The following is a 12,544-nucleotide window of genomic DNA, read 5'->3' on the forward strand; positions in this document are numbered from 1 at the left end:
AGAAGTTGGAATCAATCTTAAGACAATAAACTGAAGTTGGTGCAGACAGCCTTGTGGGCAGCGCACCAATATATACCGCCATTGCGTTACAGGCATCCCGAGTTGGAATCCCAGCTCGAGGACCTTTCCAGATCCCACCCCCTTTCTCTCCCCCACTTCACTTCCTGTCACTTCTGCACTGTCCTATAGTAATAAAGTAAAAAAAAAAACCGCTGAAAATAAACTGAAAATTGCACTTCTGATCATGAATTTGAAAGCTGATGTTGAATAATTTAAGGTAAACAGTGCATTACTTCTTTGGACAGTTTACGATTTACTAGCATTTGCTTTCAAAATCAAATTACAAAGAGAGTGTGGACTTTTATGTTCCGGTTTAAGCAAGAACTCATGAACAGCTGGTGCAACCCTACCCTGGACAACATTTTAATATACACATTAATTTTAATATGATTAATATTGATTTATACACCACCTGGCCAAAAAAAAAAAAAAAAAAAAAAAATCACTCTTTTGTTGAACCACTGTTAACTTTACTTAAGATTACAGTGTAAATTCGTTGTGGCATTGTTTCAACAACCTTATGCAACATTCCAATTTTGGCAGGCAATTTATTATTATTTAGTAGACTTATTCATATAAAAAATAAACTTTGAAAATATTGTTAAATGATATTGTTATAACCCTATGATGAGAAAGGTTTTGTTTTTGTTTTTTTTTACTGAAAGTGTATTAGTTCATAGCATAACTTCATACTAGCAAAAGCTGAGTGTCAAATTTAGGTTAACCTATCTAAAATGTAAGAAATCATCAAACTTGTAAATGAACTTTGAGCTTGCTACAGACTGACCAGACAGCTGTTCAGTCTGAAGAATCGATGATAGATGAACATTAAAATAAGAGATAACTCTAAATAAGAGATAAGTCTAAACTCCTTTAATAAAAGAACAAAAAATATATAAACTATAACTCAACACAAACACACAAAATGTTATGTGTAAGGTTTTTCATGTTAAGCAATAATAGATGTTCCTCACACTTTAGAGACCCTGGAAGAAGATTATGCAATATTAAGTTTTAATTTAAAAATGGTTTATTTTCACTGTAGAATATCACATTGTGTGTTGGGCCTTAATCTCTGTAAACCCAAGCAGGAGTGTATTTCTGAAGGAGTGCCTTTAATCGGTTTAATTTATGCATATGTCCTAGCATTGGCTGTTGAGTGTCTTTGACTATGTTGTTGACATTTCAGTTTGTGTCTTCTCCAAGTATTTGGGTGTTTAATTGTATTTATCAGATTACAGTATTGAGCTTGTTCTGTCAGAGTGTATGTGTGCATGATCAACTCCAAGGGCTTTCTGTTTTCTCTAAAACAGTCTGTGCTTTTAGGATGGAGGACATTAAAAATAAACCTACTTATTAAAAGAAAACCCTCTGAAGTTCTGACCTTTTTTGAAAGTAATTTTATTACTCATAGATGTCTAACAATTCATATTTTCACCTTCTCTATCCCTCTCTTTGCTTTGTTCCTTTTTTCCAACTAGCTTGAGTGTGCTTATTTCTTCACTGCGTTTCCTGTCAATCTCTTCAAGTTCACGGATTTTCTGTTAAAAAATATCAGACAGTTAGCAGCAGTTTAGAACAAAGCAGTTTTGATTCAAGACTAAAGCTGGGTACAGACTGCATGGTTTTAGCCCCAGTTTTTACTCGCTGACAGTTATGTGGAAATCGCAGACAAATGCTTGAAATCTGAGGCAAATCGGTGTTCGTCCATGTGAGTGACAATCATGTAGTATGACTTATCGGAAACGAGAACTGATCCATTGTGAACACAACAGCAACAAGATGGTATTCCAAAAAGTCTTGGTGTGTGAGAAGATCAGCGATCTGATGGCTTTGAAAATCAGGCAGTGTGTTCCCAGCATTAGAAACAGCTAATGACCACACAAGAATATAAAGATACAATAAAAAATTTGGACATTTAAGTGTGGTACCATAAAACATTAATGAATAACTTGCTTATTTATCAGGTTTTTGAACTGAAACTGCAGGTGCATGTAAAAACTGATGAATGTTGGTGATGTTGCATGGACTATTGGTCAGCTTATGTGTTTGTATCTTCACCTGGGAAATCTCTGTGTTGATGAGTTGCTGGTACTGGGGACCTTTTCCCAATGCCGTCATATCCTCTAAAAACTGCTTCCTCTCCTCAATCTCATCCAGAACTGTTGGTAAGAAATTACATAATTATAGTTTCCATGTTACCATGAGTTGCTGATACTGAGCTCCCATTAAAATGTCTTTGTAAACTCCCCCTCTAAATTATAATAAACTGAAAGCACATCAATCTGTGGCCACCACAAAAATTTAAAAATAGAACATTACTTACAAAATTATTTCAATATTCAATCACTATAAATAAAATATACATTCAGGTCCCTTAGATGAGATGGAATTGAAAGAACAACAACTTTTACATTCTGCCTGTCTCACCCTCTTGGAATCGATCCATCTGTTGCTCTTTTCTCTCTGTGGAATCTCTTTGGGAGTGAGTTGGCCCAACATCCTTTTGACCAGTAGAAAAAAGATTTTGTAGCTGTCTCTTCTCTTTCTCTTGATCTCCTAGAAAGAGAGACAAATCAGCAGAGATGAATAGAAAAGTCTGTCCTGTTACACTTGAAAACATTTGCATAAAACACAAGAAAAATGTAAGCCTATATATGTATACAGACAAGGCACACTTGATAGCTCACACTGATGATGACCATGAATACGTTTTAATATACTGTAATACAAAAGGACTGTTGTTTTCTATATAGTTCTTTTATTGGGGGTGAATATAGGTAAATAGGACATATTTGTACAAATTGCCTTAAATGGTTATAAGTCATTACTAAATTTATCTTTGGGAAGTATTTTGTTACATTGCTAGGTTTGTGTGTTAATGATCTCACATTTAGATGCTGTGGCAGAGCTAACCACAGACAGGAAAAGCAATAGTATGAAAAATGACAACCTCTCACACCTAAGACAAAAAGAAAAAACACTACACTAAAATTTTTTAACTACTTTAATTCTAAAGGGGTCATAATATGCGATTTCAATTTTTCCTTACTCTTTGGAGTGTTACAAGCTCTTGGTGCATAAAGAAGATCTGTAAAGTTGCAAAGACTAAAGTCTCTAATCCAGTGGTGTATTGTAACAAAGTAATAATACTTTGTTACAGTACTTAAGTATATTTTTGGGAGTATCTGTACTTTACTTGAGTTTTTATATTTCAGCCAACTTTACTTTTACTCCACTACATTTCTTAATTAAAATGTATACTTTTTCTCCAATACATTTCCCCAAAGCATATTCGTTACTTACTACAAAATACTCAGAAATCAGAAGAACATGGTTTGACGAATCAGTGGTCTGGCGTCTGCAAGTTAGACTCCTAAAAACACCTTTGCTCATGTGCAAACAAGTGCGCGCACAACTGCGAATTATTCATTTCCCCCTCAAGTCGAGTCAGGGGTGTGCGATACAGATCGTCTGTGGTAATATGGTAAGTGTTGTTGTAATGATGTGCTATCTGACATTATCAAATATAGCACCGAATCACACAGAGTACACGCACGTGATTTATTAACCTATTAAAATTCTAAATTCCAGGCATGCTAAATTGTAGATGGCAAAAATGGTTCTGTATGCTTTTTTTATGTTTATATAATTTGATATAGTTAACTTAATCTATATCACACAAAGAGTACAGTTTTTCTGCAAATATCAGCATGAACACATTTAATAATAATTTTATACTAATTAAGTAAAGCAATGTGACTTGCGTTTTAGACATAATACTGCTTGTTTTAGCTCAATTTTGCCAAGGAAAATAAACAAATAAAGATCACAGAACTGTTTTGCGTCTCTAAGCAATGGAGAGTGTTTACTTATTGAACGAATCAGCTTTTTGAACGAATCGGTTGAATAAATGATTCAGTAATTCACTCATTAACACAGTTAAATGCATGGGCTGTGCTCAAAATGGCATACTTGCTTACTGCCCAGTACACAGTGCATACTGCCTACTATTTTTTTAAAGAATAGTGTGTGAAACAGTATACAATTAGCAATAAATGTTTCAGATTAATATGCTTAGGCTAAGTGCTGTCACATGAAAAACACTGAACATTAATTCAGCACGGCTCCCTGCTGAAAAAAACCAGCATATGCTGGTTAGGTATAAGTGACGTGACATACAGCCAAGTACGGTGACCCATACTCGGAATTCGTGCTCTGTGTTTAACCCATCCAAAGTGCACACACACAGCAGTGAACACACACACACCATGAACACACACCCGGAGCAGTGGGCAGCCATTTATGCTGCGGCGCATAAATCGCTATACAGTATACAGGGTTTTAATGTTTTTGTCTCGGTGCTCCGGTGTTCTGACAGGGACACGGCATGAAAGCATGGTGAGGGGCGTAACATTTCCATCACGCGCTTGAGGTATTCGGCCAATCACAACGCATTGTATAGCTGGCCAATCACAGCACACCTCGCTTTTCAGACCGATGAGCTTTGTAAAAATCGACGCGTTTCAGAATGGCAGGGCATAGAGGAGAAAAAATATTGTACAGTACATGGAAAATAATGTGTTATAATATGTTATTTTTAGCAACGTCATATGACCCCTTTAACGTATGCTGATTTAAGTGAATATATTAATAATTATTTAAGCCTGTTGCAAACAAAAACACAATCAGCTACATTTAAGAATATGCCCCCCATCTAAATTCTTAAGAGAAAAAATAAATTAATGTGTTGTAAATTATTGTATTGTCTTCAAAGAAAGGCATTTTGATCAGAGGAGAGCTTTCAAAGTAATTTTCCCCACTAACTCTAATTTCTTAAATTTTACTTTTGATAAGGTAAGATATCTTAAGCTTAAGACAAAGTTATTATGTCATGCTATGGTATTTGAATCTTAATTTAAAAATTACATTTCCCATTTATCTATATTCACCGTCTTTTGCACTTACGTATTGCTCTAGGCTTGAACTGTTCTCGTGTGTAATTATCTCCAGCACGGCATCTTTCTGCACTGCGTCTCTGCTGGTGACCAATCAGTGCGTTCACTCTAGTGACTCTGGGCTCTGACTGAACACTGGGCTCAAACGGCGTGAGATTAAATGTTAGTGGAAGAGCGCCGCCATCTGCTCAAACAGAAAATGGTGTATTATGCATAAAATATGAACTCAGCTGTCATGACAGTTGTAGGATATTATAAAACCTGTCACTTAAACTCACTTTTCAGCTGATTATTGATCTGCCTCTGCTGAAAGTCTGTTAGACGAGACTCCTGCATCATCACTGCAATGAAACAAAACAAACCCACAGGTGGAGCCATAGAAAAGATAAACTAAACATAAACTTAGATAAACGTCAAAAAAAGATAGAATAAACCCAGCCACCCCCCCCAAACACACACACACACACACACACACACACACACACACACACACTTTGTATTAATTGTCGTGTCTCTGTTCTGTAGTGATTGACTCTGTGTTCCTTATATTTTGATCCGCTGGCCATTATTCCTGCAAAAAAAATAAAAAAAATAATTAAGTATTCTAGACAAAGAGATCTGACGTTGTTATTTTGGGCATCAATATACAAGCGGGTTACTCACGTTACCTCACATAAACGAGAAATAAGCAGATAACGCAAAAGAAGCCGAGTAACGTTAGTTGCTATGGTAACACAAGCAAAACATACAAAACAATCAATCCAACAGAGCACAGAGTCTCACGGAAAAAAAACGAAAACAACGTGCGTAGCGTGTTTAGAGTTGCTTTTGAGTTGAGAAATTCAAATAGATTTCGATCTGGTTCAGCAGTTTTGTAAAGTTCCATTTGTTCTCAGTTCTCTGTCAACTCATGTTTCGATCCTGTGATGTTCCTCTTCGCTTTATGATCCATGGTCGGGGACGAGTGCACAAAAGTGTGACGTTTCCAGCGAACATCCAATCACGTGAAACGATTACAGAGAGCAAGCACTGGTCACTTTTCCGCTGAAGATCAGAATGTCATAAAGACGAACTATTTGAAAATATATAAACTGTAAACAAAGTCTATTATCCTAAGTCAAAATATTAAAACAGTAAGTTAAATAAGCGAATTAAAAGTTGTCAAAATCCGTTTGTGGCATGGGCTCTGGCCACTGATCAGTGGTACTGGCCCTATTCTAAAAGTCACACACAGAAAGCAAAATTCTGTTATTATTTACTTACTCTCATGTCCTTCCAAAACTGTATGATTCCCTTCTCCAATAGAATAATCATGTACCTGAGGCTGCAGGTTCAGGACTGAATTTAAAACCAGATAATCTATTTATTGAAGTTAAGTTTTTACCTTTATTACATCTAATGCAGTAACCTCAAAAAGTCAATTTAAAAGTAAATATACATTAATAGCATAAACACTTATTGAGCATAGTGCTATGAAATAGTATAAACTGCTATTAGCCTACATACAAAAACTATATATATATATATATATATATATATATATATATATATATATATATATATATATATATATATATATATATATATATATAATTCTTCCCATTTTCTTTTTCCTTAGCATTTTAGCTCCATTAGGCTGATCATACACGGGGCAACTTTTTAGAGCAATGTTTCTTGGGCACTTTCCCATTGAGAAAGGGTAACAAATTTCTATTTGGATACTTTAGATGGGTTGTGGGTCCTGTGTCTCTCCTGGTTGCCCGTTGACAGAAACATTGCCCAAAGTTGCCCACAAACATTGCTCAAAAAGTTGCCCCGTGTATCATCACCTTTAGGGGTCGAGGGAAGGATGTAAGGAAAGGAGAAATAGAAGGAAATATTGTTTGTATTGGAATATATATTAATATACTTAATATGTATTATATTGGAATATTATTGATCGCTCAGGCATCACTTCAAAGTGGCATCAGCTGTTATTATGTTATATTAAGGGGACATTTATTTATTAACAATAAAGATTGTGTTAAAGCAGCTTCACAGAAAAAAAAAGAGAAAAAAGCTCTAAAAGAGACAATGCTCTCATTCAACTCATGCAGGTTAGTTCAGTGTTGGTTTAGTTCAGATCAATAACAGTGTGAAGTTCATTAGTTTGAAACAAATTCAGTTGAGTTATAAGCAGTTCTACAAAAGCATTCATGTTGTTACTCAGTTTGAATCAGTTCAGTGTTGATTCAGTTCAGTTTTGATACCAGTGTCGGTGTTGTAAATGCAATTCAGCAATAAAGAAATTCTACAGAAGACAATAGTGCTATCATCCAGTTTATTTCAGTTAAAGTTTTGTTCTCATCCGATGGTGTCAGTCTCTGCGGTCATATTGATAAATTACTGAACCTGAAGTGTCTTTCAGACCAAACAAGCCACTGTTCAGTTCAGTGTTGGTTCAGTTCAGATCAATAACAATGTAAAGTTTCTCAGTTTGAAGCAAGTTTAATTCAGCTATAAACAGCTCTACAAAAGGCAGCAATGTCGCTTCAGCTTGAGTCAGTTAAATTTTGATTCAGTTCAGTCTAATACTGAATTGAACTAATGTTTCCCGGTCATGGGCTGGAAGATAGAGCGAGGAAACTTCTCCATCTTCCAGACCAAGGCAGAGTTGTTACCTTGCAGAGACTAATACTGAAAGAAAAAAAAAATCTACATATAGCCTATGGGTGACCTGTGAAAATGCACAGTTAAGCCCAATTTATAGTCGCACAATCAAATGCCTCAAAGTTTTCTCAATTCAGTGTGTGCAAACAAAGGCAGTCAACACATGCACATTTGAAATAATTATACAGAGAATGCATGGTTGGAAAAAATGGGGCTTTGCTAATGACGAAATTTGCATCATGTGCACTGAATGCATACTCTATAGTCTAGTGCAAACATAAAAACTAAAGTGTAAGTGCATTTTCACTTATGACTATGTCTTCTTGAGTTAATGGCATAATGATTGCGGTCATTTGGGGCACTTTTTATGGAAGTGTGTGATGGGTACGAAAAAAGCTAAGGCCATAGTATCTTTATGCACAAACACTGCCTGCAAAGCCATTAGCTGATAGGGCAGCAAGGCAACTATTCAGCTAGCTTTCACATGCAGCCTAAATATACCATGGCCAATTCCCGCTGCCAAAGAGATGTTTAAGAAGAGCTTCAAGAACACTCACAAGAGGGTTAAACTTGAATGGTCTTTGCCTCATTCATTTTTCCCTTCAGAAAAATGAGGTTACAGTGGGTAACATGATATTTTTTAAATGTGCTGTAGAAATAATTATGATTGATTGAGTCCCTAATCAAATATACCTGACTCAGATTATCAGCTTGTTAGTAGAAACTCCTCAACTTAAAATGGGCATATCTAAATGCAATTATATACTGCCATTTTTGCACACGTAAAGAGCACTGTGGGAAGGGGATAAAGTGAATTTCCAAATTAAAGTGAGCAAATTAACACTTTTATAAGGGCCCTCCCACAAGGCCATATATGTAATGGTCATATAAATATTTGTTTATTAAACTCCTCATAACTCTCATACTCCCCTTACTTTATCTGCTAAGTACTAAATGTGTGCTTTTTATCGTATATTGAAGCTTGAATTTGTTGTCATACTTTATAGTATAATATAACTTTTTTTTCTGTGGATGTTTCGATTAATTTTCGCATGTATGCTGAAAACGGGCCTTGCGGTGAAGTTTTAAAGACGTTTATTATTATTAATAAAATTAAATAGTTTGCTTTCATTTCCTCTGTTATATGCATTGTTTGTGTTAATATTATGTTATGATTTAGTTATTAACTAATCCCATTTGTCATCACTGAGATAATTGTGTGTGGATTCATCTCTTGTAGAGACATATAAGGATTCAGAGAGGTGAACAAACAACAAGTGTTACAGCAATTACCAGCAATCTTCTGCTTGGCCAGCATGTTTAAGCCAGCAAAACTGATCAAATTAAAAAGTCATCTTCAAATCCACTTCAACAAGGCAGTTGTCTGTGGAGGTATGAATATCTTGTTTGTTTAATATATGTACTCGCAATATATTATTGCATAATAGTTTACCTGTGTACTTATTTATTTTAGGCTATACATTTTATACCAATTATTGGTGTGATTATTTAGTTTTTAAATAAGGAACAAGAAAGGTTTTTTTGTTTGTTTTTGTGCTATTTACAGGGAGAATATTCTTATTTTTTTGTTGTTTTCCAGTATATCTTGTCTTGGGAGCACCCTTTGATTTTACATCTGTAAGTAGTTATCAGTTAAAGTAATTGACCTTTACAATGTTGTAACAGTTGATATTTAAAGATTTCTCTATGTTTGTGTCTTCCAGTGTGACATTCCAATCATACGGAAATGGTGTACTCTTATTCTTCTGGAGAACTTTGGAGTTTTCTCTGAAAGGTAGAAAAAGGAGATCCCAGACAGAAGTTGTGAAATGGCTCCATTACAACAGACATCTGCTCAGGGGGCCAATGGAAGAGCCTTGTTTCCTAATAATGAAGGAAGAGGATAATGAAAAGGCCCTCAACAATCTCCTGGAACAATCTGTTACGTATGACAGAAACAGGATGTAAATGCAAGGCGTCTTTATTGAACACAGTGCAAGCCAGACAAGGAAACAGAGTCACAGGGAAATGAAGGAGCGCAGGAGGGAAGGCTGGTGGAATGGTGGAGTGGTGACTTAGGTGGTTAGGTGGTGGTGGTGTTGTGTTTGGTGATGATCCCTCGAATCCCAGTGCGTGCAATCCTCGTGACAGTGCTATGAAATCCAGTGCAGCGTGAAGATCCTGGAACAACCGACGACAAGGAGACTCAGGCAGGGACTAACGAACACGGGAACAGGTACGGGAGCACACCAGGGAGAACAACGATCTGACAACATGAAACACAGGTTACTGAACTTATAAAGGGGAACAAACAATTGAGCCCAGCTGGCGCTGCTGATCATCGCTGATCAGTGACCACGCCCACAGACACACACACAACAGCACGCTAGACGAGAGAGAGAGAATGAATCCATGAACCGTGACACAATCAGAAGCTTCCAGAGTGCCCTTCATATTTCATCTTGTGTTCAGGGGAGTTATTTTTGTAGGACTGTCATAACAAAATGGGCCTAAGAGTGAATTGTTCATTTGATACATTTTAATTTTAATTTATGCAAGATTGTCATGACAAAATGTGCCCAAGAATAAATTGTTCATTTTGTAAAAATGTTTAATGCAGGATTGTCATGACAAAATGGGCTTAATAGTGAATTGTTCATTTTATAAACTTCAATTTAATTATTGTGTACATTTTGATTGTTACTTTTAAAACTATGCTGCTGTTTGTGTGTGTGTGTGTGTGTGTGTGTGTGTGTGTGTGTGTGTGTGTTATTTAAATGTTTTAGTTTTTTTTTGTTTTAATGTATGATGCACATGTACTTGACTTTGGAGTAAACATTTATTTTGAATCTTGTGATTAAAGTATATTTTCTATAAAATGCCCAGAAGTTTCAAACATTATTTTTAATATCACAAACAGGAAATAACTTGCATAATACAATAAAACAAATAACTCTATAGGCCTACAACTAAATTACACAAGAATGATGTTTATAAAATGCTTAATATATCATTATAAAATGCACACATACATAAAGTATGTCGTATCGTGTATAATAAAAGCAAAAAGGTGGCGCTACTTGTGTTAAGAACGTAAGCTCCGGCCCTCACTTCCAGTTCTGTGGCTTCGGGTCTGCAGCTGGATATATCTCTATATCGCTCGTTGACAGCCTCTGCTTTTCTGCAACATACTAAAGCCTCCGCGTGAATTCAGCGCACCTTACATTCAGATAATAAAAGAAATATGCTGCAATTTCTGGAGTTATTTTATGATTGTTTGGGCAGTCTCAAGCAATAGCTTAAACTTCTCAAAATACAGTCGGCTTTAGATTAGTTTTAATATATGCAAAAAAAGAAAAATAATAATAATAAATAAATAAATAAATAAAAATTAACATCTTTATCTAATTCTGATTGGGTGGGCAAGACAGTCATTTGGGTGGGCTCAGCCCTACCCTGCCATGCCTGGAGCCAGCTCTGGTTAAAGGGGTAATCGGGTGCTGCATCCATTTTTACATGTTATTTGAACTGAAATGTGTGTTGGCAGTGTGTGTACACAACCACCCTATAATGATAAAAATCCACCCAGTGTTTTTTTTTTTTTTAAATCTCATTAAATCATTTCCCCTTTCTCAAATCCAGCCAATCTCAGATGCCTGTCTTTGTGACGTCACAGAGACAGGCTCCTACCACGATAGTTTGACAGTGGCATTTCAGCACAGACTAGACTGGTGTCTTACCTTAGACCCGCCCTAAGTGAGCTCTCATCAGTCCATCATTGTTGTTGGATGTAATAATGAGCATAGCAATTGTCATTTACTCCCGACATCTGCGCCGCTGAAAACACAGTGGGTTACATTTGTTTCTGAAGGGAATGTGACCCCGATCTACCTAAATGCATCTATGTTTGAGCAAATCATTTGTGATCCAGCTTCACCAACAGAAGAACTGAGTACAAGACTTTTTAATTAATTTTTGCTAATCGACTTTCCTAATAATGTGCTAATTAGCAAGTTTCACGATGAATGAATAAATAAAGTAATAAAGTAAATAAAGTAAACAGTCCCTCAGAGAGGGGCTCAGAAGAAAAGGGCGGGGTCAGCAGAGCTCATTTGCATTTAAAGGAAAATGCTCCAAAACGGCTTGCTCTGAAAAGAGCTGTTTTTGACAGGGTAAAAAGTTTGTTGTTTTACACTACCATTGAGGAATTTCAGCCAAACTATGTTACAGACTTTTCATTAAGACCCCAAAGAATCATATCAAAATGGCCATCCGATGACCCCTTTAAGTTTAGGTATGGGGTAGGATAAAGTTATGTAAAATATGATCATGCAGAATAAGGTATTAATATGTGTTTTATAAGTACCAATAATCAGCCAATATGCTAGTAATAAGCATGCTAATAAGCAATCAGTTAATAGTGAGAATTGGTCCTTAAAATAAAGTGTTACCAAAATTATATAGCTATGCAGTAATTATTAAAAACTCTAATGCACCTAATGACTTTTGGCAAAATAAATAAATAAATAAATAAATAAATAAATGTATTTTATAAATGCATGAGGAAATAAAGTTTTCAACTGAGACACAAAGGCAATATAAAAAAATTAATAATAATAAATTATTGCAAAATATTGATTTGCAACTACTTTAACAGAAATAAGAAATTCCTGGCCTAAGAAAAGCTAATGGGGTAATTGAAACTGTACTATACTCATGATGACATTCTTACAGGTGAGATAACTAAACAATGTGGTCAGCTTATCACATTATGAGACACAATTTCCACCTTCTCTCAAGAGTTCCCATTTCATGTGCTCTGACTTTTGGAGTGAGTAGGGCATACTAATACTAAGCCATTATTTATTTATGCAAGA

The 12,544-nt window shown here is 35.6% G+C and overlaps 1 protein-coding gene across 2 annotated transcripts; it reads right to left on the reverse strand.

Annotated features, from left to right (window-relative positions):
- Window positions 1-1,453: 1,453 nt before the first annotated feature.
- On the reverse strand, window positions 1,454-5,994 carry cb6h22orf23 (chromosome B6 C22orf23 homolog). Of its 2 annotated transcripts, none has more exons than XM_042725753.1 (7): window positions 5,682-5,994; window positions 5,512-5,589; window positions 5,297-5,359; window positions 5,029-5,202; window positions 2,491-2,619; window positions 2,122-2,222; window positions 1,454-1,601 (listed from the first exon to the last, which is right to left on the reverse strand). In XM_042725753.1, exons 2-7 carry the CDS (start codon window positions 5,582-5,584, stop codon window positions 1,479-1,481), a joined length of 663 nt encoding a protein of 220 aa, XP_042581687.1. In that variant the 5' UTR covers window positions 5,585-5,589; window positions 5,682-5,994; the 3' UTR covers window positions 1,454-1,478. The 2 variants fall into 2 exon arrangements, with proteins under 2 accessions (XP_042581687.1, XP_042581686.1); XM_042725752.1 differs by having other exon boundaries at window positions 5,687-5,993.
- Between the last annotated feature and the right edge of the window lie 6,550 nt (window positions 5,995-12,544).

The sequence above is a fragment of the Cyprinus carpio genome, chromosome B6, assembly GCF_018340385.1.
Source record: "Cyprinus carpio isolate SPL01 chromosome B6, ASM1834038v1, whole genome shotgun sequence".
In the NCBI taxonomy this organism is placed as follows: Eukaryota; Metazoa; Chordata; class Actinopteri; order Cypriniformes; family Cyprinidae; genus Cyprinus; species Cyprinus carpio.

Excerpts from the sequence above, each read along its gene's own strand:
- cb6h22orf23 (XM_042725753.1), bottom strand. The coding sequence starts at position 5,584 with ATGGCCAGCGGATCAAAATATAAGGAACACAGAGTCAATCACTACAGA. Across the intron at positions 5,360-5,511 it reads GACACGACAATTAATACAAA|TGATGATGCAGGAGTCTCGT; the intron begins GTGTGTGTGTGT and ends GTTTCATTGCAG. Across the intron at positions 5,203-5,296 it reads GATCAATAATCAGCTGAAAA|ATGGCGGCGCTCTTCCACTA; the intron begins GTGAGTTTAAGT and ends CTGTTTGAGCAG.